Source organism: Fusarium sambucinum, chromosome I (genome assembly GCF_050947815.1).
Source record: "Fusarium sambucinum isolate potato_lamoka chromosome I, whole genome shotgun sequence".
Classification (NCBI taxonomy): Eukaryota; Fungi; Ascomycota; class Sordariomycetes; order Hypocreales; family Nectriaceae; genus Fusarium; species Fusarium sambucinum.
The window spans coordinates 3862174-3886386 of NC_139294.1; the positions used below are offsets into that span (position 1 = coordinate 3862174).

The window sequence follows — 24213 nt, forward strand, 5'->3', positions numbered from 1 at the left end:
AACCAATAGAGTAAAGACCCATGCTCCCCAAGCTGCACCCCATAGCCAAAAAGACGTCTCGCCTATTACATCCTCGACAACTACGTCGTGGCTCAGCCTCCAACAACTTTCCATCCTTTCGACTTCTGACAACCCTTTATTAACAACAAAGTCTTACAAGATTCCAATTAGCAATGTGTTGATAACCCGCACAACCATGCTTGTCAACTGTATCGCCGATTCCTACATTTAATCACTCTCCTTTCTCTCACAACTTGGTCCATTCTTACAATCTTACTTTCCCATTTCTGGCGCCGCTCCAGCACTCACCATAACCCTTCAATCAACAGCGTGACATAGCCTCCGCTTATAACATCACAACTAATCGAAACTAATACTCGAATCGAAACCCCATAGTCAATATGCCAGCCAAGTCTCTTGCTGAGCTCGCCACCGGGGCATGTATAAAGAATATCCGCTCACTTGAAAGCGTTGGCAACTTTCTTCTGTACGAAACCGTGCGCAGCCTTCTCCTAAAGATCGACAACCCCAAACAACTGCGCAACATCGAACTCAACTCTCCGCAAATCCAAGGTGAGACCGCCGAGGTATGGCTCAAGATCATCAAGAACGAGTTCCCAATGGAGTTCAAACAAAAGGCATACAAGCCCTCCAACCCAACAGAGTGGTATCGAGTCTACAATAAGTACAAAAAAGATCACCAGAAAGCCCTTGACGAGAGTGAGGCCAAGCTCAAGGACGCATTCAAAGGACTTCAGCAGGACAGGGCCAAGACCAAAACCATGATTGTCGACGATAGGAGGCTACTGCCTCAGGGAGGCAGGGTCGGACCAAAGAAACCCTGGGGATTTGGCGCACGGGACCCCAACGGTAGCACACTCGCTTTCACAAGGGGTAGTCGCACAAAGACCAATAACGGCGCGAGCGTTATGCGCAAGGTGCGAAGGGAGACGAAGGAAATCGCGAATATCCATGGCAAATTGTCGAGACCGACACAAGCATCGAACGCCATTACGAAACTTCACAAAGCGCCCACTGCTATGGTTAATGACTACCAGAGAGCGTCTCAGCCAGCAATTCGTGCCCCTTCGAAGCCAACACCGTCAGAGGTAGTCGAAGCTCATGAGAAGCGAGCACAATACATCTCGGACTCGGATGATGACGATGATGATGATGATGGTGGTGGTGATTTGTTTGACGACGATCCTTCACCTCCTCGAAAGGTCGCCTCCCGTCCTTCTTCATCTGTTCCAAGCAGACCAGCGACCAATGCCAAGCGATCTGGTCTTCTGTCCAACAGTTATAAAGGTCCTAAACCTCAGGCCGCCGCAACGCCTTCACAGCCTCGGTCATCGCGACCAGTAAAACAGGGGAAAAGATCCCCTAGTCCCGAAGGGGGGGTCCTGTCCTCTTCACCTGAGCCTGGCCCGGCTTCTTCACCCCCACCCGCCTCTGTTGCACGACCTCCTTCTACCGTCAACCCGCGGAAGCGCAAGGGCACTGATATCTTTCACAAGCCCAAGAGAAGGGCATAAAGCCCCGAGGGCAGTTTATTTTTGATTTATCTGTTTCATTTTCAACCGCATTGATGGCGGTATGCTGGGGCGTTTTTACCGAGCGAGAGACTATTCGTCTTCGGGGCATTACTAGCTGGCGTACGAGTTATAACGGGTGATTTCAAAGGCCGAGAAACAAATCAGAGGGTTGGCACATCAATAAGAATAGGACTATGATTCCATAGTTAATCCATGTGAATTAGACTGGGCATAGAACCCTATCTCAGCGGGCGACTTGTGTGCAGTGAGGCTTTATAGAACTTGAATGGCAGCCACTCGATCGTTTTATAGTATTCCCATCTTGCGTATATCTTCTAAATAGTGTCGATTTCTGGCAAGAGCGTTCTGCGCATCCTTTGCATCCAGCTGAATCGACATCGTGACCCTTCTGGTTCAATGGCTGGTGTATATTGCGTGTGTTCATGCGTCCTCCTTTGGTATATATGACCCTTAAACTGTCGTAGCGAATGCCCTAGGCTAAGAATATGAACTGCACTGACAGTTCAATTTATCGTTAGATACTATCTATGCTAGCCATCGTCCACCTCTAAGGGCGAGGACGAGATGCAGAGTGTCTCCGGCAACGAGGTTGTATTCGGCAGCGGTCTTGTCGTCGGTCCTGGGCAAGGCAAGTCAGTAGGCCGGTGAGTATTTGAGAGTGGTTGTGTGTAACGCACATTTGCTTGCCGCCATGGATGAGTCGTTGCTGAACAGGCGGGATACCCTCCTTCTCCTCAACCTTCTCCTTGATTTGCGAGACCTGCAAGCAGTCAGTATAAGCCCATGCATCTCGTCTACCCCAAGTATGAAGCGCCCGTCCGATATTACCTTGTACTCTGACTCAATATCGAGCTCAATCTCCTTGCCAGTCAGTGTTCGGACCCTGTTGAATCGCAAAGTTAGCCGCGTGCCTGCATGACGTCGAAGTTTCGGTGACGTACTTGATCAACATGTTTGCGGTTGTGGTATGGTATTTGGGTCTAATGTGTTCGGGGTTCCTATTGTAGTTCGCGAAGAAGAGAGAAGAAGACTGTCGTGCAGGTTTCGAGTATGCGAGGCTGATGGGAAAGTCGAATGCTGGACGCTGTTGGGCTGACTGAGCTCGGATCGATGGTGGGGTTCTAGGCTAACATTCACGGAAGGAGGGGCCACTCTAGTACTGGGGATGGCGGTTGCCTCGACTGCCTGCCTACATACTTCAGATACTACCTATTGGTGCTTTTTTATGTTATGGTTTTCATAAGGCTTCACTGACATTTATAAATGGCTTCATTCACCAATACATAGGCATCCAGCCTGGTCTCGAGGTGATTGACTGGCAATGTTTATGTAGTACATTATTCGCTACCTAGTAGCTGAACATTCCAAACGTGATCAATTTACAGCAGAGCAGAATAGGTAGTTTTTTCTTTACTACCTCATTATTCATAATAGTACAACCCTTTCGGTAGGTAGACATACAGTGGAGAGTTACATTAAACCTAATAAACACCTCTTTTCATCTTCCACGGCTCGCCCTTCAATCATCTGTTTAGCTCTTATCGTTTCTGTCGAAAACATTGAGACCCAGACCCTCGGAATCAAGCATCAGCCTGTTCTTGGAGCCAGACTCCTGAAGCTGAGCAGCGATCTGTCGAGCGTTCTCAATCTTCTTGAGCTCCAGGTAGGCCTTGTTCTTCTTGATGGCCTCACCAATCAGTTCAGCAGAGCGGGCCTCACCCTGTGCCTTGACAACCATGGCCTGCTTCTCCTGTCGTGCCTTGTCGACAACAAAGGCGGCTCGCTGGGCCTCTTGCTGGGCAACCTGCTTAGCCTCAACAGCGGCAGTGAATTCGGGGGAGAAGGCGAGGTGCTGTCGCAGATTAGCCAGAAGTTCACACTGAGCTTGCAAGATTAGAACATACAGTAAGAGAGACATCATCAAGAAGAATGTTGAAGCGGGCAGCTCGTCGAGCAAGGTTCTCTCGCACCAGTCTGGCGACGTTCTCTCGCTGTGTAATGAGCTGACTGGCATTGAATTGAGCAACAACGCTCTTGAGAACCTCGTTGACAATAGAGGGCAGCACACGCTCATCGTAGTCGGTACCTAGTGTTCGGTAGATCTGGGGCAGAGCATCGATCTGGGGACGTGAAAGCACACGGCAGGTGATGTTGACCATCTGCAAGTCCTTGGTGCCGGTCAAGGACGCAACGTTGCGTGGCTTCGCTCGGACATCGTACACAATAGGAGTTTCAAACCAAGGAATGTTGATGTGTGTTCCTATAATTTTCCCATGTCAGTCTCTGAGCCGGATCGTCCGATGTAATTGTTTTTGTACCTTCGTTGTAAATCTCCTTGCTGACACCAGTTAATCTCTGGTACTTGATGGCTCGTTGACCACCATCGACGTTGAAAAGCGAGTTTGACAGGAACAGAGCACCACCGGCGAGCAAAAGACCACCAGCAAGGGCACCACCGGCTGCTCGGGGCATCTGAGGGCCTCCTCCACCACCACCACGAGCCTGCTGCATCTGTCGGAGACGGCGCATGGCCTCCTCTTGCCAGTTGTTGTTCGACATTGTAAAGCTTGGGTTTTCGGAGCGAGAGTGGACGAATCGAACCGAAGTAGGATGTCGACGAGGGTGGTGATGCTTTTTTCCTAGGCGTCCGTGTAGTCGTCAATGATGGTGATGGGATGGGTCATGGAGCTGCGATTGAAGCTGTCGGCTATGTGGGTCCCCTCTTTTTGCCCGCCCGACCTTTCCCGTTTTAGAATCAGCATTTATCCAATCGCCTCTTGCCTTTTGAAGACAAGTTATTTACCTACTATATGATTCCATAATCTCATTTACAGAACACTAGAGTCTGTTGGTAATTATGAAAGTGCTTAAAGTAAATGATAGCCAAGAAGCCAGTCGAAGATGAGTGTATATACGAATTTCAGTCAAAGATAGTACGGGTCAATCTTATAATACTTGCCTTAGCAACTTTCATCACCAGTCACCAGTCACACTCCAACGAATATTAGTTGAATAGATATTTCATACAAAGGAAATTTCTCCCGTCAAGGGAAACCAGAACATCATGTTCTGCACTATTTACAATGGTATCTGTAAGTACACAACATGGACAAACCCCATTCGCCAAACACATGCAGCCTAACCTGATACCCATTATACGTGAAAGCGGCGTTCACGCATCCCGTCATCCCTTCATACTTAATTGTTGTGTATCTTTTCGTATATACGAATTCCAGAAGCAAAATTTCATCTATATCTGTGAAATATCTTGTGCGCATATTGACAAAGGAAAAATAGGTTCTTTATAGATCACAGATCACTCGCAGAGAGCAATCTTGATGGTCTCGGTACCAGCCTTGGGCTTCTGGGCATAACCGTTGAGCATTCGGAAGCCAGACTTGCAGTTTCTGCCTTCCTCGAATACAGCGGCGACACCATCTAGACACTTGCCAGCCTCTTCCATGGCAGTTCCAGTAGTGGTGGTATCGGCGAGTCGCAGCTCACCAGCAACCTTTTCCATCTCACAACGGAGAAGCCATCGCTCCCAGTTCCAACCGCCAGCAATACTGCAAGCGCTGGCAATGTCATCACTGCTTCCCATCACCATGGCGTCCATCTGGCAGGTCTTGACGTCCTGTCCATCGGGACTATCTCTCATGGGAGGAGTGGGGGGCTTGTACATGCTTCGCCTGGCGCCCATTGGGAGACACATCCAGATGCGACGGGTATCTTGGAAGCCGGCGCGGGCTAGACGGGCAAGCCAGAGCTTGGTGGGGTTGGGATCATATCCCAGGGTCTTGAGAGCAAAACCGAACTCGACGCTCTTGGCCAGTCCGACGGGACCAGCGTTGATGATATCTGAGTCAAGAAGGGAAAAGTCGAGGTAGCCGCCAGGCTTGAGGACACGCATACACTCCTTGAGGCAAGTGTCCCACTCATCTTCACCGTTCTCGCCAAAGAGCTTGAGGATGCTGTGAAGTTCTCGAGCAGAAATGAGATCAAACTGGTTGTCCGCAAAGGGGAGGCGAGAGAACTTCTCAACAGCGACTTGACGGTGGTTGGGAGGACCGCGGACGTTACAGTTGGAGAGTTGACGAATAGACTTGGTGGTGACGGTGTAAACCTTGGTGTTGGGGAACTGGAGCGCGCAGTGCCACGCCCAGTCGCAGGTAGTCTGTCCACCAAGATCGAGAACCCTGGCGCGCTCGCGGACAACACCGCTCTTGTTGGGAGCAGCGCGAGAGAGACGGGCAAGTCTCTTGGTCACTGGAGCAGAGATCAGGCGTCCACCGTTGAGCATCTTCATAGCGGCAACGTGCCAGGCAGCAACGGTCATCTGGTTCATGGCCTCGACCTCCTTCTCATGTCGGAGTTTCTCAGGGTCATCAACGATGGTGTCATCACCGCGAGCAACGTTGGCACTAAGTCGCTTCTTGGCGGATTGGGGAACGACACTGAGCTGGTACTTGCCGAGAAGCTGGTTGCGATGGGATTCTCGGAGAGAAACGCGTTGGGCCTGGATGGCCTCAAAGCGAGCGAGCTGGTGAACAAACACATCTTGGCGCTGGATGCGAATGATGTAGTCTTGGAATGCTCGGTAGTAGGCAGACTCACGGCGGACGAGCATGGAAGGCAGGCGCTTGGGGTGATCAGACGTAGAAACAAGGTTGGAAAAGCGAACACTCTTCTTGAGGGGAGCAATGGACAGCTCAGGCTGGACCTTAAGGGGAGGGAGCCCGCTCTGAACCATGAAGGGCTCGACCTCTTCTTCGGCCTCCTCAGCAATAGTGATGAGACCACCATCATCCTCAGAAGTGTCATCCTGAACACCGCGAAGGTAAGATCGTTGGGCCATGAGCCAGAGCTCAGTACGGTCAAAGTGAGAGAGTGCCTCCTTTTGTTGCTTGCGAGCATAGTCGGGATCGTAATCAACGACAATCTCAGTAGGGACATCTTCGGCTTGAGGAGAAGTAGGAGCGGCGGCAGACTCGACAGTGGAAGGGGCGGTCTTGTGCTCAAAAACAGGGCGAGCAGTGGGCATATCATCTGAGAAGTCGTCCTCCTCCTTAAGCTCAACTACCTGTTCAACGATGGGCTCGGTAGGAGCGGGGGTGAATCTGACATTACGGTAAAAGTCCTCGACGAAGTCCTTGCGCTTGGGAACAGAGGGAGCAGAAACATCTGCGTTCCAGGGGCATCGGTAGAACTGCTCGGCGGTGGTCGATGTAGGCGGTGGCATGTCCTCGGGAGACTTGGAGGGCATGTGCCATGTGTTGCGGGTTCGTGGAGACAGACCAGAGAAAAATCCGCCTGGAGAGGGGATATCAAGCTTGGTCAAGTCGGCCAGAGACTGACGGTTTGTGTTGGGAGAGAAAGCCCTGTTGATAGTGGACTGCGGCTGAAAACTAGTAATGAGTCGCAGTGGTTGCTGTCGCATCTCAACAATCTGGTGCGCAGGCTGTTGCTCGGGAACCTCGAGGACCTGGTATGGCTGCTCATGGGGGTTTTCCTCGCCGCTTGCAAGGGCTTGAAGAGTAGCCAGGGCACCAGGCTGGAGCTGGACGCCAGCCCAGGCATCATCCGTGGCTGATTCCTCATTACCAATGATGGGCGTGGGCGGTGCGCTCATCGCCGCGAGCTGCTCTGAAGTCAAGCTGCCATCCAGGGACGGAGGTGCTGACATTGTTGGTGTTGGTGCGGCGTGCTGTTCGTGCATGAACTCCATCTGAGCGGGCGACATGGTGAGTTTGACGGATGGAGTCAAAGGGACTGGCGAAGTCAGAGACTTCTTCATGTTATCCACAGCAGACCACGACTCGACAGAATTGTCACGGGTTGCTGGAATGACAAGCGGAGTGGGCTGCTTCGTCGGGGCCTGCCTCGACTTAGCAGATGCCCTTCTCCTGACCATATCATCCTCATCATCCGTCACATCGTAGAGGTCCTCAAACTCGGTGGCCTCGGTGGCAACACTTTGGCGGTTCCAGGGATTGCTGGAGGTTGTTGGCGAAGTGTCGGTAGCCGAGTCAGCTGAGGGTGAAGATGGTAGAACCGGAGCGGAAAGATAATGCATTCCCCTTGGTGTCGGGAAGTGATCGCTCATCGGTGTCAACCAAGCCTCGATTTTGAGTTGAGCATTGCCAGTTCGTCTTAGCCTGCGACCTCCGTTCTGGGTCATACCATCGTCACTATCCTCCTCGATTATAGGATTAAGTCTCCCCCTGTGCTTCCGAGCCAGCGAAGAGTCCAGGGGGTAATATCGGTTTTGTGTGTCGGCCATGTTGCGTATATATATCAGCTATTCCTGATATCTGACAATAGCCCAAGGGCTTAACGCAACAAACAGGCTGATTGTATTACTTGTTAGTGTGAATAATGGGGGACGGCCTGCGTCAGTATTAAGTTGTGTAAAACGACAGGATGCTTCGATCAACGAGGCTCTATACGGATCTGTGAAGTGATACAGCACGGAAGGCTGAAGACGGTAAGAAGTGAATGCAGACGAGGAAGGCCAGGCTTCTGGCCGGGGAGTGTCAAAGTATTAAAGCCCGAAGGCTAGACTAGTCTTGCCCAGGATCATCAAGGCTCGCTAGAGCGGCTATCCAAAGTGTGGGCTCATAACGAGTTGGGTTGGGCGGCACGCACTGCACTTGCAGTAGCACGCCGGCCACCGTACTGTAGCTCAGGTGGGCCGATGCATCGGCAGACATCCACTGAATGATGTGTGGCGGAGGCGGGGGCCATAAGAGCGCCAATGTCGCGTTGAAGAAGCTGACTGGCACATAAGGCTGCGAGAGCAATGTGAGGTCTGTGTTGGCGGTATACAAGACAGGAAGAGGTTGCATCAAGGTGGCATCGATTCCCGGTCGCTAAGTCGGTTGGGCCCCGCTACCAAACAGCTAATAACCTTGAGGAACCAATGAGGGAGAAGATCGTGGGCTTCTATTTTTGGCTGACAGCGATTGACAGGGGTAGAACTTGTTGCGCGCGCGAAAGCTGTGATGACTGTGACAGCCGTGAGAGACCATTGGCCAGGCCACCACCCTACAGAGCCAATAAATGATAGGGTTTGTTTCTTGGGCGGCTAACTGCCCCTTGGCATTGTTTGTACATCGTCAAATGCATCATCGTCTTTGTGACGGCACTGCCTAAACGCATGAAGAGAGAGGCCATGAGGTCGCTTGATTGAGACAAGTCATGCAACAGAGCCGGCCCAAAGGGGCGGTTTCCGAACTTGTCGCATGTCGTTTATTCAATCTCATTGTCGATTTCAATATTTCACTGGCCATTAATTGTTCATTCTGAACTGATGGTGACCACTTTGGGAGACCGTTGTTTGATCGATCAAACGTCTAGAGATGAGGAAGGCGCCGAATGTAATCCACCGTTATCTGGTATTGGTAATCCGGGACCAGACATCAAACATTCTGCGATAGTCATCCCTATGCGTGAGAGAAGTGACGTAGTTCATCGTGGCTTGACATAAAGCTCAAAAGAAGAGGTCGACGACCCCAGCCCTTGGCGGTTTGACTCTTGTCCATGGGTCTAGAAGAAGTAATTAGTCCGTCAGATTGTACGGAGTAAACGCGCATATCATTCCAATGTAACCCAAGTTGGCGTCACCAATCTGTAGTTGGTCATTCTCGTCACGTCGTGTTACATAGGCAAATCTCGAGATGCTGCAGGGTTTTAATTAAGCGCGGATAAACTCGACGGTCTGTGGAGTTTGTGCTTTCGGAGAATAAGACATTTCCGGATTGTAACCAAATTTCTAACTCTGGATGAGATGCTAGGAAATTCGTTCACATCGTTCCCACGTCAAGAGCCCATCAGGTAGTGATGAACGATCACTAATAGAGCATAATAAAACACTGGTCAATTGCGACAAAGGTCAGTGTTAATGTAGAATTCAAAAGATGGATTGAGTAATTTCAAAGTACTGTAAAACGTGTGAATTGTTAATCCCATAAATGAAGCCATCAAATGGAATAAATGCCATATTTTGTTCAAGTCTAGGGTGATCACTAGGTACTAAGGTATGGATGGAATGAAGCTCAAAATTGTTAGTGCAACCTGCCTCAGGCTTGAAGCTCCGACCGCCTTGCCTGTACTAAAGGTTAGGTAGGAAGGTACGTTCTGGCAAGGCTTGATTGAGCCCAGTTACGTTAGGTGAAGTGCCCCTCCATGAAATTTACCCCGCCATAGGTTCAAATCCACAGGTATCACAAGCAACGCGTATCATTTAAACAAGACACGCATTTTTTTGGCCTCAAGTTCTATCCGATATCGATTCAAGGATAACAACCAGCTTCAAATCTTCATGGCCGACGTGGAACAGCCCGAGGGCGAGCCTCAGAGCCGTCATGTCACCTACTGTGGTGGTACGTTCACTCCCCCAAGTCATGATGCGAAAACGAGAATCGAGACAAATCTAACTGCGTCACGTTATAGTCTGCACTCTGCCCCCAGAGGTAACGACCCATTTACAAGTCAATTTCGAGAGAACCCTTCCAACTAAATGATCGCCCAAGTAGTACTGCGAGTATGGTGGAACAGTCAAGAAATGCCAAGAATGGCTAGAAAAGAATGAACCAGAGTTGTACAGTCGCATCTGGTCAGCAGGTACGTGACTGCGGAGGTTGGTTGAACGATATGGACATGGGATAACAATAAACGCATCCACAGAGGCCCTTGAAGCCGCTACCGCATCGCTATCCGTCGAAGCCCAGAAACGAGCCGCGAAAGATGCACAGAAGAAGACCGCAAAGGCCGAAGCCGCCGAAGCAAAGCACGCTGACATGTTGGCTAAGAGCATGATCACGATCAAGCGTATCGAGCGAAACAAGAAGAAGTTTGTCACCGCTGTGATAGGATTGGAGGCATTTGATCTGGAGCTGAAGAAGGTGAGCCCACTACGTACATTGGTTTGTGGTTAAAGAATAACAATACTCAACATCATCGCAGGTCGCCAAGGATCTTGGAAAGAAGTTTGCTACGGGAGCTTCAGTCACCAAGCTCCCTGGTGGCGGAGACGAGATTGTCGTACAGGGTGATGTCAGCATTGAGCTGGAGGAGTTTCTGCTTGAGAAGTACAAGCACATACCCAAGGATCACATCGAACTTGTCGAGGACAAGAAGAAGAAGAAGGCTACTCCCGCATAGAGTGGACGGGGATATATACCAAAAGGCATTTCTTATTTAAAAATAGCCTAAAGGGGTTTGTTCATGAAAACTTGCGCTCTTCTTTTATAGGCACATGCAGTTTCAAAACAATATCGTAAAATAACCTGGAGCTTGCTTTCCCATGCATCACGACTCGCCTAGTCCTTGAACGCCATACCATGTACCAAGAAAAATGACCAATACACCAACCAAGCCCCAAGTCTCATGTGCTTTTCATCACGGTCTATTCTATGCCCGTTTCCGCAACACTCGTCCTGTGCCTGTGCTTGCAGTCGAAGTATTGGCCTTTGCTGCCGTTGTCTTGCGCACTGATCCTGTTGCACCCCCCTTACGCGAAGCTGAAGCCTTCTTTGCTGGGCCCCCCTTTCTTATCACTGTTCCGTTGCTGGCCTCGCTTGTATCACTGTTGGCGATAGACCTGCGCCCTGTCCGCGTGGCTGGCCGCGAGACTGGGGGCCGAGAAGTTGCGCTTGCAGGGCCTTTCTTGTTCCTCACCGCAGCAGCGCTACTGGAATTTGTGCTTATGTTTGAGGATGTGGTGACCTTTCTTGTTATGCCGCCACGTGATGCTTTTGCCTTTTCCACCATGCTTGAGAGCATGTTCGCAGCAGCAGCTGAACGAGATAGTGAAGGGTTCTTCATTGGTGAGGCAGGTCGCGCAATGCCGGATTTGATAGGGGAGACTGGTCGGTTTGTCATTCGCGAGTTTGACGAAGTTGGTGAAAGAACCAGTGCAGGTCGGATTTGAGACACATCCCCATTTGGTACACCTCGGACCTTCTTCTTGGCATTTTCGTTATGCTCGATTTCGTTCTCCTTATCTCCCGAGATAGCATCACTTTAAGTTTGTTAGCACTTGGCTTCAAAATACTGAATGTGCACAAACCTCATGCGCTTGTTCATACGCGTCGAAGACTTGAAGTTGTGCGCGCTGTGTTGGGCCTGCTTGACCGGGCTTGTAATTCGTGCTGTTGTTTGGGGCTTCCTTATAGCCGCTGATCTTGCGGTTCGTTGTCTCTCTTGATCCATATACTTCTGCAGCAAGTCTCCCATCTTGACATTCCTCATTGACATGGGGATTCTGTTGAGTCGCATTTCAATACGTGAGCGCGCAGTTGTGGCCATATAATTGTATTGAGCCCTTAGTCGACGAGCGCGTTCGGTGACTGAAGAACGGTTAGTCGCGTGAAAAAATTCTGGTTCGAAGTTCTCATACTCTCAAGTTGCATGTTGTCGATCATGGCCTGCTTCTGTTGCATCGTGATGGTACCGGCTGTTCGCTTTTTGATGGGACTTGGTGGGTGCGCTGTAGGGCTTCCAGATCGTAGAGGAACTAATTCGGCCGCAGCGTTCTTGGAAAATGAAGGGGAGCCCTGACCCGAAGATCTTGTTCTTGGTCGTGTAGGAGCCATTGTGTTGTGTATTTACTCTGGTTGTTTACTTTGTGATAGAATCAAGAAGTGTAGAATGTCTAAAGTTGCAATTGTCTACCCCAGGCGCGTTGGTTTAGAGGTGGAGCTGCGGGAAGTAAACAAAGTGGTGGGTCTCAGCATTAGGTAATCTGTCTTAGCTTCCCTGACGCAAGCATTTGGTAGGGGCTACCCAGTAGGTAGAACTACTCGATACTGCACACATATCTCCGCGGCAACCAAGTAACTCTACCTTTGGACCGTACAGCTGTGCTCCGCCAGGCTGAACTGCCTTACGACACTGGGAGCTTCACTTGCTTCTAGCCTTCTCACCTCCCACCGAAGCTCGACATCAACCAACACCTGTACACCTCTACCCGTACTTTTTCCCCGCCTCTCGACAACTACTTACTCACAAGTATTCTTCATTGCAGAACAAAACAAAACGCCCACTATGGTTCTCGAGGCGGTTATGGTTGTCGTTGACAACAGCGAAAGCAGCAGAAATGGCGACTACCAACCAACCCGATTCGATTCGCAAGTAGATGCCGTCAACATCACCTTCCAGTCTATTACACAAGGAAACCCCGAATCATCTGTTGGGCTTATGAGCATGGGCGGCAAGGGACCCGAGGTGTTGGTGACGCTCACCACTGAGCAGGGCAAGATCCTCGAGGGCCTGCATCGAACGAAGAAGAAGATTGGAGGCTCCTCTCATCTGAAGACAGGTATCCAGGTGGCTACTGTATGTCGCATACGCTTCTTCGTAATGTCACACATATATTAATATTTTCTTAGCTTGCCTTGAAGCACCGACAAAACCGATCCCAACGTCAACGAATAATAGTCTTCGTCTGTTCCCCTGTTGAGGAGTCAGAGAAGGAGCTCACCGCACTCGCCAAGAAGATGAAGAAAGCCAATATCTCAGTCGACTTTGTTTTGTTTGGCGATCTCGACGACGACAGCACCAAGAACAAGCTGCAACTGTTCATTGATACGGTCAAGACCAACGAAGGCTGTCACTTGGTAGTCATTCCTCCTAGCAGCAAGCTACTCAGTGACCAACTCGTTTCTTCACCCATTCTTCTGGGTGAAAACGCTGGCGGATCTGGCGGAGCTGGAGGTGCAGGCGGCGGCAACGATGAATTCGAGTTCGGTTTCGACCCTGCGATGGAGCCCGAGCTTGCTCTTGCCCTACGCATGAGTATGGAGGAGGAGAAGGCCCGGCAGGAGAAGGCCGCTCGCGAAGAGGAGGAGGCTGCTAAGAAGGCCTCTCTAGGCGATGTCAAGGAGGAAGATGAGGGTCAGGGATCAAGCAGCAAGGACCAAGATAAGGACAAGAAGGGTGACGGAGACAAGATGGACATCTCATAATAGATTATGGTTCCGCTTTGTCAACATTGTAGAAACTGTACAATAGACACAGACAGGGGGTTTTAGATGACAAGAAGATTAAAGCCATTACGATACATGCATCCGCCCTTTAATTACTCCGTAATCTATAAACCATCAATCTATCGGTTGTTGATCTCCCTGATGTATGATAGTAGTTTCCGGTCAAAGATGTCGCAGCGAACAGGCATTTCTAGAGAATAAAAAGGGTTCTTCATGACATAATCGGAGTAGAGATCGTAGATCTTCCGGATGGTGACATCAACGTTGGCCTGTGTTGTGTCGGTGAAGAGAAGGAACTTTGTGCCTGTCATGGTGTTGAAGCACTGCATGCGAAAGTTTTCTGTCTCGAGCACTTCTAGACCAGATGGTGGTTCTGGTCTGCTACCTGGAGGCGTTGCTTCTGGTATATTGTTGACTGGGTTGAGACGGGAGGTGATTGCGTGGACACTGGAAGCCGATGTGAGCTTTAGTGCACTTGTGTAGAATGACGAAGTCATATTGGAGAGATCGAGGGAGGATTACCCGTGAAAGGTTCCAGCAAGGACCAAATAGTCATTTGTGCTGATCTGTTTGAGGCCCTCGTGGAAGTTTTTGTTGTAAACCAAGCCACCAGCCTTGTTGATGATGATGAGAGCAAATATAGTCCTGTGACACGGTTAATGATGTGCCCTCTAAGCTTTCGAGGAGCAGCATTCTTACATGATGTCCCGTCTTTCTTGTTTAACACAAGTACCCTAGCTTGTCGTCTATGTGCCCCTGAGCCTCGTCCGTTCATTTATATCAAAGAAGGGACCATGAATGAGAGCAAGGGTGAGAATGAGAGGGTTGATGGTCGAGATGAGCCTGCAAGTACGGAATTAGTATCGCCTTTGCGTAGAAATGAGATGCTTACTTGAACAATTACTTGTATGAAATCGTGGGCTGTAACTTGTAAGAGATCTTCGAGTGCTCTCAAGTCTTGTTACTGTTTGATGGTGGATGTATTTAATAAGGGTTGATGGATTGATTGACAAGACATGCTACATTTAGAGGCTGGAGGGGACCGCCACGCGACTCTCCTACCAACTGGAAGGTTTCACTTTAGGTACTTCAGGGAGGTACCTGGCCTAAACTCAGTAGCATTGTAGCCCCACTAATTGATTAAGTTGGGATACGTACATTATCTGCCTTCGATCTCTCGACTCTTCCAGGCCCGTCTTTCAACTTTCATATCCATTATATTTTAAACAAAGGCCCTTTGACATACCGATCACCCTCACCACCCGCTGATTAGCTACGAACACACGAACTCCACGCGGTAGAATTCAAGCTTCCACCTTTAACGCGCTCTCAACATAAAACTTCCTTTGCCATGGACGATCAACAATTACCAGCGGCTCCTCAGCAGCCGCCCAAGAAGGTTCACCACCCTAGAACCTCACGACCCAAGCCCCCAACTCCCGGAAACGAGGAAGCCTCTGCGAATCTCAATCTCGGAGAGTTCCAGGATGTTGATACTCTGACACTCTCCGAAGCTGCTCTGGTTCTAAACGCTCTTCACGCCAAGCGAAAGAATGACCGCCGAAACGTTAACAACACCGAGTAAACAACCTCTGTGACTTCTGGATTGCGAACATAGAGGCTGACTGCGTATAGGATGTTGAACTCGACTCTCACCTACCTCGATAACTTTGCGCGATTCACGCAAAAGGAGAACGTAGAAGCTGTTGAGCGTCTTCTCAGCGCACACAAGAATCTTGCCAAGTTTGAGCGCGCACAGCTGGGTATGGCAGTTATGGCGGCCTGACGGCTTCACTTCAAGAATGCTGACCCTTTGTTCCTAGGCTCCCTATGCTGTGAAGGAGCCGACGAGGCGAAGACACTGATTCCTTCACTGGCCGACAAGATCTCGGATCAGGACCTTCAGGATTTGCTCGACGAGATTTCTAAGCTCCAGACTCGATGAAGCGCTCACTGCATCTACATAACGAGACTTTGTTCAAACTCAACACCAAACGAGGGCGTACTCCAACACATTGGTATCTTTTCGCGGTGGAAGACGCGCGCATATTTATTCAAGTTCGAAGAATCAAAAAGAAAATTCTGGGAAACGGAAGTCGTAATTTTGAAGGATGGCGACTTTTTTTTAAACTCTTGCATTTGAGGCGCATAGCGGGTAAAAGGGGACACCGCATATTTTGTTTAGGGAATACACGATGGTCATAGTCCATGCAAGTATCAAGGTATGGCTCAAAATGTGCATCATTCCTTGCTTGTCAGACGGACTATCGGATGTTTCCTGGTTCCTGTACTACTGATGTTTTTATGACAAACTATTAATAATTAGATTTGTTTCATTCTTGGTGAGTAGATTTAGATTGAAGATCTATCTATACATGTTTATTGCTAGATTCTTGTTACAAGTACATGGACAGAGATGTTCAAATAACTATCGTCATAACAGGCAAAGACTCGACAGGACCAAATGACATAAGCTACTAATCTAGGTAGTATCCAAGAGACAAGGATAGCTTATATCGGTGCGACCAACACGCATCATATAGTTTTCAGGTTATGGCTTATAATGAACACTCATTTGAGGCTCGATGGTGGATCGAAATACATAACATTGCTGAATTGACTAACTACAAACTCTCCTCAGACCGAAATATTATCGATCGACTTGATAAATTCAGTCGCATAGCGATCCTGCTCAGCAACATATCTCGTAAACGCATCTTCAGTCTTGATCACAAACTCAGGAATCTGAACATTACCCTTCTTCCATACATACCCCTTTTTGCCCTCAGCAGTTCTTTCAAACCCACGTAGAGCCTTGGGCTTATAACTGGAGACTTTGTTCATACGGTACTGGACGCATGGATGGATCATCTCATAAGTTTCACCAAGCTCGCGGCCCTTGTCGTCCTTGCTGTAATTGCCAGGCGCTCTGTCAATCGAACCACTGGCAATCATGGCACCTGTGAAACTATCGATGATGGGGCCTGTTGCCCAGCCGCGGATGGTCTCTTCTGGGATCTTTCGCACGTCTGCCTTCTTGATGCCAGTGCGATCAAGTGAGGCTGCGATGCGGCTTGTCAGCAAACCACCACCATAATCCTTCTCGTCACCGTTTTGCATGTTGGTCAGGAGAGGCTTGAGGAGGTTATAGCGATCTTGGACTGCTGATTTGCCAAGATCACCCAAGCTGCCGCCTTCAGCGAATTCAAGGAAGGGGGCGACCTGCTCGCACATCCAACCGAACGAGATGAGTGCAATTTCTATTTTTGTTAGCAAACTCAGAAGTCACTATTTGCTTGTGGACTCACGTTCGAAATCGCTCTTCTTGTCTGTGAGAGGATCGTCATTTCCACCACCAATGTTGATGTGAACACCCGGGAACCAGACTTGCAGAAGCTCAGACCTGTTGTCATGCAGCTGCTCATACATCTCACCATCGACAACAGCGCCCCATGCTTCTTGTAGCTCTTTCTTGCTGGAGTTGGGAGTCTTGTAGACCTTCTCCCAGTCGGACCAGAGTTGCTTGACATCCTTGGCAGGCTTTGGGGCCTGGTCTTTGTTAGTTGGGAAGTGCCAAAGACTGGGCGAGAAGGGGCCTCGGTGTTCATCGAGAGCCAAGGCGTGGTAGGCATGTTGGATGTCTGAGTAAATGTCAGTTTTGAAGATCCGAATTTCTGATTCAGTCGTTAACTTACAAGGGCTAAGGTGAATGTTATGGAAGCCCGGCTCGGTGATTCCAATAGTCTTTTCAAGAAACTTCAAGTTGAAGCGCGTCCAGGGCAAGTCCGGAATCCCCAGGCTACCAACTGTGTCAAAAACACCGATAACTTTGACAAACCGCGAGGGCTCGGGTGCATCATGATGGGGAGGACTATCCCACTCAGACGGAACCTGAGATCCTCCGTTGGACTGTTTCTTGGCGGGAACGCCGTTGACCCATTCCAGATAAGCCTGCGACTTGCGGAAGTGCAAACCATCGGGGTTCTTCTGATACAGGGCGTATAGGTCTGGGAAGTCTTGGAGATCTCTAGGACAGACAATGCCAATGTCAGTGACGAGACCGGCTACAGCGCGAGCAGTGTACGCTCCGCGCGAGAAGCCAAAGCAGAAGATCTCGTCTCCGAGATTGTAGTTGAGGACAATGAAGTTGTAAGCTTCAATGACATTGCCTACAAACCCAATGCCTGTACCTCCCTGTCGGTTGGCCTCTGTCTGACCCAGATCTCCGCTACCGATGCCTGCGTCATAGTATACTACCTGCTGCCAGACTTTTCCATCCTTGTCCTTGCCGCTGCGGGCAATAGAGCGAGCAAGTCTTGTCACATTAGACGGGATGTTCTTGAGACCCGACACAGAGGATTGCCAAGTGCCGTCACAGCAGATAACGATGCGCTTAGGAGCAGCTCGGGCATCTTCTGTTGCTTCATGGTGAGAGCCATCCTCTAGAGGGAGGAAAGCTTTGGAGACTTGAGGCTCAGAAGGCATTTTGTAAAGCGATGTCCAAAAAGATGTAGAGAAAAGGGTTCTTGGAACTGAGAGTTAGGCACCACGGTCAATTGACCGTCTATCCTCGGATCTTATACCAATTTTCGTGCTGGACACCTGGGGGCACAGCCTGGTTTCTGCCAGGCTCCCGTCTTGGGTTTCTCCCTGCAGTATTTGAACTCAGCTGAAGCCACAGCTTTTGTGTCTCGGTCGGCAGTCCCAGATAGGCCTGATATACCACATCCCCTCCATCTTTGGCAGATCATCATGCTGGATTGAGAGTTATGATAGGCTCCTGTCGAGGACGAGGCAGTTGCGGTGAAACTACATAACAATCTGACAAGTGCTGCATAAAGGTGTTAGACATCAGCACAGATTGGTCAATCAGCGCATGGTGCATGGTGTCAGCGCAGAGAGTGCCTAGTACAAGAATTCTCGGCATGTAGCAAGCTCTAATCGAATGGTTCCGAGTATCTTAAGTACAGAGTAAGGTAGTCAGCTCTCCACTTCCAACATAAGCAAGTAATTATGTGATACAACAGAAACGGAAGCTCACCCGATTCAGCCCCGAGGAGCGGGCCGCAAACGGGAAGAATGAACTGCCGTCCGTTACTAGATTTAATCCAATAGCAAAGAATACATATCACTATTATGATGAATGAGGCTTGCGCAGAGGTTGGATCTGCATACCACCCTCGGGCAGTTTCAACCTATAGATCGTTCATTTGAGCTCAGTAACGAACCATATCTTACAAAACACAAGGGAGAAAACGAGAGTATTCTCCGCACAACGCCACCAAATGCTTGTCACTCACCATGTGTTCACCCTCCTTGTCAAACCATTTCCAGCCCCCCGATACCTCCTGTAATTACATCCTTCCATCCTTATTGACGTTGATTCGCATTATCTCCTAGAGCTCGATATTGATTCCAGTGGTTGACGAATTGCTTTTGTTGACGATCCTCCAAGGTTGCGTTGAGGTTGGCACGAGGGTCTATGCAGCTCCTAGTCGCTGTGGGATATGCAGTCTGAGCGGAATATCCAGAAACGGCAGTGTGTCCAGTATTCGAATTGGTTGCCGCATGACTTCCCGGGTGAGACTCCTTCTCGTTACCGTCGTCATAAGTGACGGCAGGAAGCTCATGCACAACATTGTCAGTGCCATCCATCTCAAAAGTGCCACTGGGGGGCTGGAGGTGGTTGTCTACTCTGTCGATACGGCCTGCAGAGTAGGTTTAGCATTCGTTTCGGCAGCGATTCGTCGACGTCCGATGACGAGTCCGATGATGAATCTGGTAACATACCTCCAAATGGCGCAAAGGGGTCCTGGCTCCTGCGAGTGCTCTTGCGTGACAATATCCTGCTGAGATAGCTCTTCTCCCCCTTTTCTTCCAGGTAGTAGGGAGTGTTGGGGAACTCGATGTTCTTGGCCCTCCGACGGCGTATGTAAATCACTGCACCGACAATAAGGCCTAGGAAAGCGACACCGCCGATGGCAGCACCAACAACAAGCCCGATTGAAGGCGATCCATTCTTGCTGTTCTCCCCGAGATAAGCACTCGGGGTACCCGTCTCAGTAGGCAAAAAGACAGATGTGCTCTCAAAGGATCCGGTAGGGAACGGCAATTGATCCGTACCGGCTGAGGTCAACGAAGTCAGGAAGCCGCTGGGTGTCGAAGGCCCCAGGCTGGTATAGATGGTTTTTTTGTTGGTGACTGTAACGCGATTGGGGTTTGAAACTGTGCGAGTAGTGCCTGAGTCGGTCATCGTCGTGGGAAATGATGTGCGGCTTGCAAGTGAAGATGACTCCTCGTCTTCGGACATGGTGATGGAAACACTGGGTCTTCTTCGAGTCTCAAGAGTGGTTTTGGTATCAGGAACCTCTGAAATAAAGAACCAGGAAACAGATGTTTCCATATCGCTAACTACAGTAATAGATCTCTCGCGTGTAGTGGTCTCGGTATCAGACATGTCGCTGGTTAACCATGACCCGGGTTCCGAGGTGACGGGGTCGTCGAGACAGCCGCGAGGCTTGATGCATGGATCGTGAGAACAACAACCGGCGTGTTTGAAATTAAAGTAACTACATTCGTAGTATTGTTTGTCAGCGCCGCATTCTTTCTTGTCGTCAACTCGTAGGATTTTGGACATGATGGACAAACAGTACAGAAATGGGGGGGCATGGACTGTCAATCAAGGTAAGAATATATTGGGTTTGGCTTGCCTTGTTGGTATTGGTTTGCTTTGGAAGTTAGAATACGCTTTTGGTCGTCAAGCGAAGCCGCGTTTGATATACTATCGCATGGACCGTGAATCTGGGGAAAGTATTCAAGCAACTGAGAGAGTCGCTCTGCCCCCATGTGAGGGCGGATAGTGTTATCGCTGATTTACGGAACGAGGCGAGTAAAACGAGAAAGGAGAAAGCGAAGAGGGGAAAAGGATGAAGAGATGGTGTTTGTGATGTTGCAAGAGTTGCGTTGGATGGGCCTTTTCCGTTTTGTGCAGGTGACGTCGAAATAGAAAGATGGAAAGGAGGAAGAAGTTTGCTGATTAGCAGTTGCAACTCACCAGCTGCCAGCTGCCAACAGCTGCCGGCCAAACTTGCCTTATCACTTCACACCAAAGTAACAATTGAAAGGAAATTGATAGGAAATCGTATCGCAATAAGGCGTTGAACTTACCTATAGAGTAACAAGTAACGGTAATCGAGTTACAGTTCTGGAAATTCTAAGGAGACTGGTGCAACGAGGCCAAGAATCAAATAATCACGAACAGGCCACGAGGAGGAGAGGGAGAGGTAGCTAAGAGGTGGTGAATAGTATACATTACAAACCAAGATCAATATATGAAACCCTCCATTAGCCAATACGATATCAAAAGGAAGAAGTGAAGAATAATGACAGGCCATCTGTCTATCTATCAATGGCAGACTCAGCACAATAGCTACACTCCCGAGAAGCGGTAAACCAGCTATCCTTTACCTCCGTTCGACTCCCTACCTACTGCATAGTGCTAGTATCATATGCAAGATCTATCTCTAGACAACGTAACATGAAACGTTTTATTGATGTAGTACATCCAACTGCCATGGCAAGATATAGTCATACAAGCTATCTCATAGTGGCCTGTGTGCATCTTGTGTCTATCTTGTACTTCCCCCTTTGTACTACCTCAATAAAAACACAAATTTATGAAACGAGTAATTGGGAACGAATGTGAATAAGCCCCTCAGTTCGATTCACTTGAGTCCATATATAAAGCGTGCCTATTTATCTGAATGTTAATGTGCTATTCAGTCAGTCTTTCTACCTACATAGCACCACGCCTGCATCTCTATAATCCGAAGATGGTTTTTACGAAAATATAAACACCGAAACAGTGCCGAGCAAACAATTCACTGCCATGTGTGACTCTAACGGCGCGAAACTGTACCCCTAACCGTAGCACATCATACAATTGCAGAAAAGAAAGCAAGGATTTAGGAGGCCTATTTGCAGAAGCGGATGCAACTCCAATTGTTCGCCATGCAGCATCGTTTCCTCACGTAAATGTGTTGCTTACATGTCCCAATAGTCGCCATCCAGGTCCAGGTAATATTGTGAAGATAGACAAGCAAGGAACATATCAGTCCGTGATATCATTGTCAAAAACACCCTAGTTTTAAACGCCTGATATATGATAATTAAAACACCACATCTCTATCCATGATCCGATCTCTTTGGCTTTATGTTTACAACTTCTCCAGCAACAGCCTGCTACCAGCATTACCAATGGACTTCTTCTCTGCCTTCTTCTTGCCCTTCTTGGCATCCTTGGGCGCAGCCTCGTGAGCCTCACGAGCAGCCTTCTGCTCAGGGGTCTCCTCGGTGGCGGCCTTCTCAAGGGTCTTCTTATTCTTCTTGAGCGTCTTCTTGAGCTCATCAGTCTCTCCGAAGTCGCCGGCCTCAAGAAGACCAAGAACAACGAATGAGCTGGGTCCAGTGGCCCAGTCCATAATGTGCTCCTTGATGACTGGGTAGAGGACGTTGGAGAACTCCAGAGGAGGGTCAACGGGGATAATCTTGCCGGCAGCCTTGTCGTATTTGCCGCCTTGGATCAGCGACTTCAGCATGCGGCCACCGTAGGGAGTCCTTGAGATGTGTACCTGGGGCTGAAGATCATCCTCTGCTGGTTCCTCGCTGGGGTTGCCACTGGCTGACTGGGCGATGGCCTCAAGAGCCTGCTGCTTGTCACCAACTCCCGAGAGGAGGACATCTGTGACAAATTGGCAGCCAAAAGCGGTGGCAGTAAGTTCGGAAGGAACCTCACCAATGACGGAGATGAGCTGAGGCGAGATAGCAGTGACGAGTTCGTTGCAGCGAATGTCCTCATCCTTCTTACTTGTTGTCTGACGGATCTCGTGAACCTCCTTGAGAATCTCAACCTCGAATGACTGGCTGGGAGGAAATAGAGACTTGGCAAGCCCCTCAAAGAGATAAAGAATCGTTGTCCTAGCAAAGGGGTTGTTGGCTGCAGCAACGACGTTCTGAGCAAGGCTCTCACCCTCGCCGAGGATCTCAGGGAAGATGGTTTTAGCGGTAAGCTTAGTGTCATCGATAACATCGTAGGCAGTAAGAACAATGAGATGTGCCCAGATGTCGCCAGACATTAGCAGGAAAGTGTCTTTGTAAGTCTTGAGAATCTGCTTTCGGTCCTTGGAGGATCCGTGAGCCAGGAGCAAACAGGTAAGCTTGGCGCCGTTACGGGTGAAAGCCATGTTCTTGAGCAAATCTCCGCTCTCGTCACCCTTGACCATCTCAAAGAACTCGGTGAACTCTTCTGTGCCAGGCTGGGTGGCAGAGAAGTACTGGAACATAGCGTCGTGGAGCATGGTGAAACCAGTCATCTTCTTGTTGACAAGTGAGCCGATAATTTCAACCAGACTCCTCATGATGAGACCTCGCTTGCTAGGCTCAGCCTCAAGGATGGCCTTGAGGTCGGAAGTAGGGTTTGTATCCTTGGTGAGCTCTCGGAGAGAGAACTCGGGACCGTACCACTCGCGCAGAAGGATGGCCTTTTGTTCCTTTGTCGCAACACCTCGGTAGACATCGTCGAGAATCCATGAAGCCTCGGAGTGGTTAATCATCTTTCGGATACGGCCGTAAAACTCGGGAATAATGATATCTCGGATCTCCTCGTCGTTCTGGACCAGAAGCTTTCCAATCAGGAACTTGGCATATCGACTCTCGGCAAGCTGAGCGTATGTGCCCGTCAACTCGCGAGCAATCTGCTTCTTCTGATCGGGTGAGGCGTACTTGATGGCGGTCTGGACAGCGCGCACGGCGTCGTGCTTGAGGACGAAATCCTTGATGCGACCGGTGATGATGGTGAACAGTTCATCAACCAATGTCTGTCGCTCCTCCTTGGGAACATGAGACTTTCGTCGCAGTCTCTCCCACAGCTTCTTTGTGCGTTGGACTTCGTCAGCAAGAGGCTTTGCGGCCTTGCGCTCCTGGGCGAGCTGCTTCTGTTTGGCATGGGATTCGCGTGAAGTTTGACCGGAAGCTGAAGAAGAGTTAGCATTGAATAGTTGCGCATGGGAATTGAGGAATACAACATACTTCGCTCAAAGTTGTTTCCATCTCCAGCACCATTTGAAGACCTCTTAGGAGCCTCTTCGCTCAGATCGGCACCGCCATCTTCCTCGTCAGAATCCTCCGACTCCTTCACAGGTTCCTTCTTGACCTTTCTCTCGTCGAGTCTAGGCTTCTTGCTAAACTTGGAAGAGGCCTGGTACTTGCCGTTAGGAGCGGACTTTCTCTTGTCGCCAACGGCTGCAGATTTGGTAGCCATTGTTATGAATTTGATCGATATGGGTATATGGGTGGATGCAGGGTCGCAGAGTTGAGACTTCAACTTTTTTTTCCTACTGATAAGGTAACGTTTGGCCGCTAGGCTAGCTGATAAGAGAAGACCCGTTATTTTTTAATGCAGTCGAGATTGTCACGTGCACCTCATAGTTACTAACATAGCAGGTCAATTGATACTGTAGTCTATGTTATTGCTCAATTAAACCTACCTATATGTCCCGAGTTACCAAGTATGTATAGATTATAGTTCGTCTTAGCTAAAGTATTAATCTAAGCAATATCAAAGTAAAATCTGTGAGACCTTATCATACAATTACCAGGTCAATAGCAACAGA

At 49.3% G+C, this 24213-nt stretch overlaps 12 protein-coding genes across 12 annotated transcripts; 4 read left to right on the top strand and 8 right to left on the bottom strand.

The window, feature by feature from the left end:
* Window positions 1–401: 401 nt before the first annotated feature.
* Window positions 402–1535, top strand: FSST1_003974 (RNA polymerase II transcription factor SIII subunit A-domain-containing protein; the record flags this gene model as incomplete). Its single annotated transcript, XM_083230104.1, has 1 exon — window positions 402–1535. The coding sequence occupies one exon, from the start codon at window positions 402–404 to the stop codon at window positions 1533–1535; it is 1134 nt and encodes a 377-aa protein (XP_083087404.1).
* Window positions 1536–2081: 546 nt separating this feature from the next.
* Window positions 2082–2508, bottom strand: FSST1_003975 (NEDD8 family protein RUB1; the record flags this gene model as incomplete). The annotated part of the gene is made up of 4 exons (XM_083230105.1): window positions 2082–2175; window positions 2234–2316; window positions 2385–2439; window positions 2498–2508. The coding sequence occupies 4 exons, from the start codon at window positions 2506–2508 to the stop codon at window positions 2082–2084; spliced, it is 243 nt and encodes an 80-aa protein (XP_083087405.1).
* Window positions 2509–3087: 579 nt separating this feature from the next.
* FSST1_003976 (prohibitin subunit PHB2) lies at window positions 3088–4115 on the bottom strand (the record flags this gene model as incomplete). The annotated part of the gene is made up of 3 exons (XM_083230106.1): window positions 3088–3408; window positions 3461–3816; window positions 3875–4115. The coding sequence occupies 3 exons, from the start codon at window positions 4113–4115 to the stop codon at window positions 3088–3090; spliced, it is 918 nt and encodes a 305-aa protein (XP_083087406.1).
* A 757-nt stretch (window positions 4116–4872) lies between these two features.
* FSST1_003977 (class I SAM-dependent methyltransferase) lies at window positions 4873–7836 on the bottom strand (the record flags this gene model as incomplete). Its single annotated transcript, XM_083230107.1, has 1 exon — window positions 4873–7836. The coding sequence occupies one exon, from the start codon at window positions 7834–7836 to the stop codon at window positions 4873–4875; it is 2964 nt and encodes a 987-aa protein (XP_083087407.1).
* Window positions 7837–9876: 2040 nt separating this feature from the next.
* Window positions 9877–10718, top strand: FSST1_003978 (translation initiation factor SUI1; the record flags this gene model as incomplete). The annotated part of the gene is made up of 5 exons (XM_083230108.1): window positions 9877–9937; window positions 10008–10027; window positions 10091–10178; window positions 10242–10459; window positions 10521–10718. 5 exons carry the CDS (start codon window positions 9877–9879, stop codon window positions 10716–10718), a joined length of 585 nt encoding a protein of 194 aa, XP_083087408.1.
* A 249-nt stretch (window positions 10719–10967) lies between these two features.
* Window positions 10968–12151, bottom strand: FSST1_003979 (Borealin N terminal-domain-containing protein; the record flags this gene model as incomplete). Its single annotated transcript, XM_083230109.1, has 3 exons — window positions 10968–11577; window positions 11626–11905; window positions 11956–12151. The coding sequence occupies 3 exons, from the start codon at window positions 12149–12151 to the stop codon at window positions 10968–10970; spliced, it is 1086 nt and encodes a 361-aa protein (XP_083087409.1).
* Window positions 12152–12602: 451 nt separating this feature from the next.
* On the top strand, window positions 12603–13522 carry FSST1_003980 (proteasome regulatory particle base subunit RPN10; the record flags this gene model as incomplete). The annotated part of the gene is made up of 2 exons (XM_083230110.1): window positions 12603–12893; window positions 12947–13522. The coding sequence occupies 2 exons, from the start codon at window positions 12603–12605 to the stop codon at window positions 13520–13522; spliced, it is 867 nt and encodes a 288-aa protein (XP_083087410.1).
* Window positions 13523–13662: 140 nt separating this feature from the next.
* FSST1_003981 (TRAPP subunit TRS23) lies at window positions 13663–14040 on the bottom strand (the record flags this gene model as incomplete). Its single annotated transcript, XM_083230112.1, has 1 exon — window positions 13663–14040. The coding sequence occupies one exon, from the start codon at window positions 14038–14040 to the stop codon at window positions 13663–13665; it is 378 nt and encodes a 125-aa protein (XP_083087411.1).
* An 854-nt stretch (window positions 14041–14894) lies between these two features.
* Window positions 14895–15488, top strand: FSST1_003982 (HRDC-like protein; the record flags this gene model as incomplete). The annotated part of the gene is made up of 3 exons (XM_083230113.1): window positions 14895–15124; window positions 15179–15306; window positions 15367–15488. The coding sequence occupies 3 exons, from the start codon at window positions 14895–14897 to the stop codon at window positions 15486–15488; spliced, it is 480 nt and encodes a 159-aa protein (XP_083087412.1).
* A 692-nt stretch (window positions 15489–16180) lies between these two features.
* Window positions 16181–18028, bottom strand: FSST1_003983 (T6SS phospholipase effector Tle1-like catalytic domain-containing protein; the record flags this gene model as incomplete). Its single annotated transcript, XM_083230114.1, has 3 exons — window positions 16181–16803; window positions 16852–17184; window positions 17239–18028. The coding sequence occupies 3 exons, from the start codon at window positions 18026–18028 to the stop codon at window positions 16181–16183; spliced, it is 1746 nt and encodes a 581-aa protein (XP_083087413.1).
* An 885-nt stretch (window positions 18029–18913) lies between these two features.
* FSST1_003984 (uncharacterized protein) lies at window positions 18914–20180 on the bottom strand (the record flags this gene model as incomplete). The annotated part of the gene is made up of 2 exons (XM_083230115.1): window positions 18914–19251; window positions 19334–20180. 2 exons carry the CDS (start codon window positions 20178–20180, stop codon window positions 18914–18916), a joined length of 1185 nt encoding a protein of 394 aa, XP_083087414.1.
* Window positions 20181–21759: 1579 nt separating this feature from the next.
* Window positions 21760–23861, bottom strand: FSST1_003985 (armadillo-type protein; the record flags this gene model as incomplete). The annotated part of the gene is made up of 2 exons (XM_083230116.1): window positions 21760–23573; window positions 23630–23861. The coding sequence occupies 2 exons, from the start codon at window positions 23859–23861 to the stop codon at window positions 21760–21762; spliced, it is 2046 nt and encodes a 681-aa protein (XP_083087415.1).
* Window positions 23862–24213: the final 352 nt, after the last annotated feature.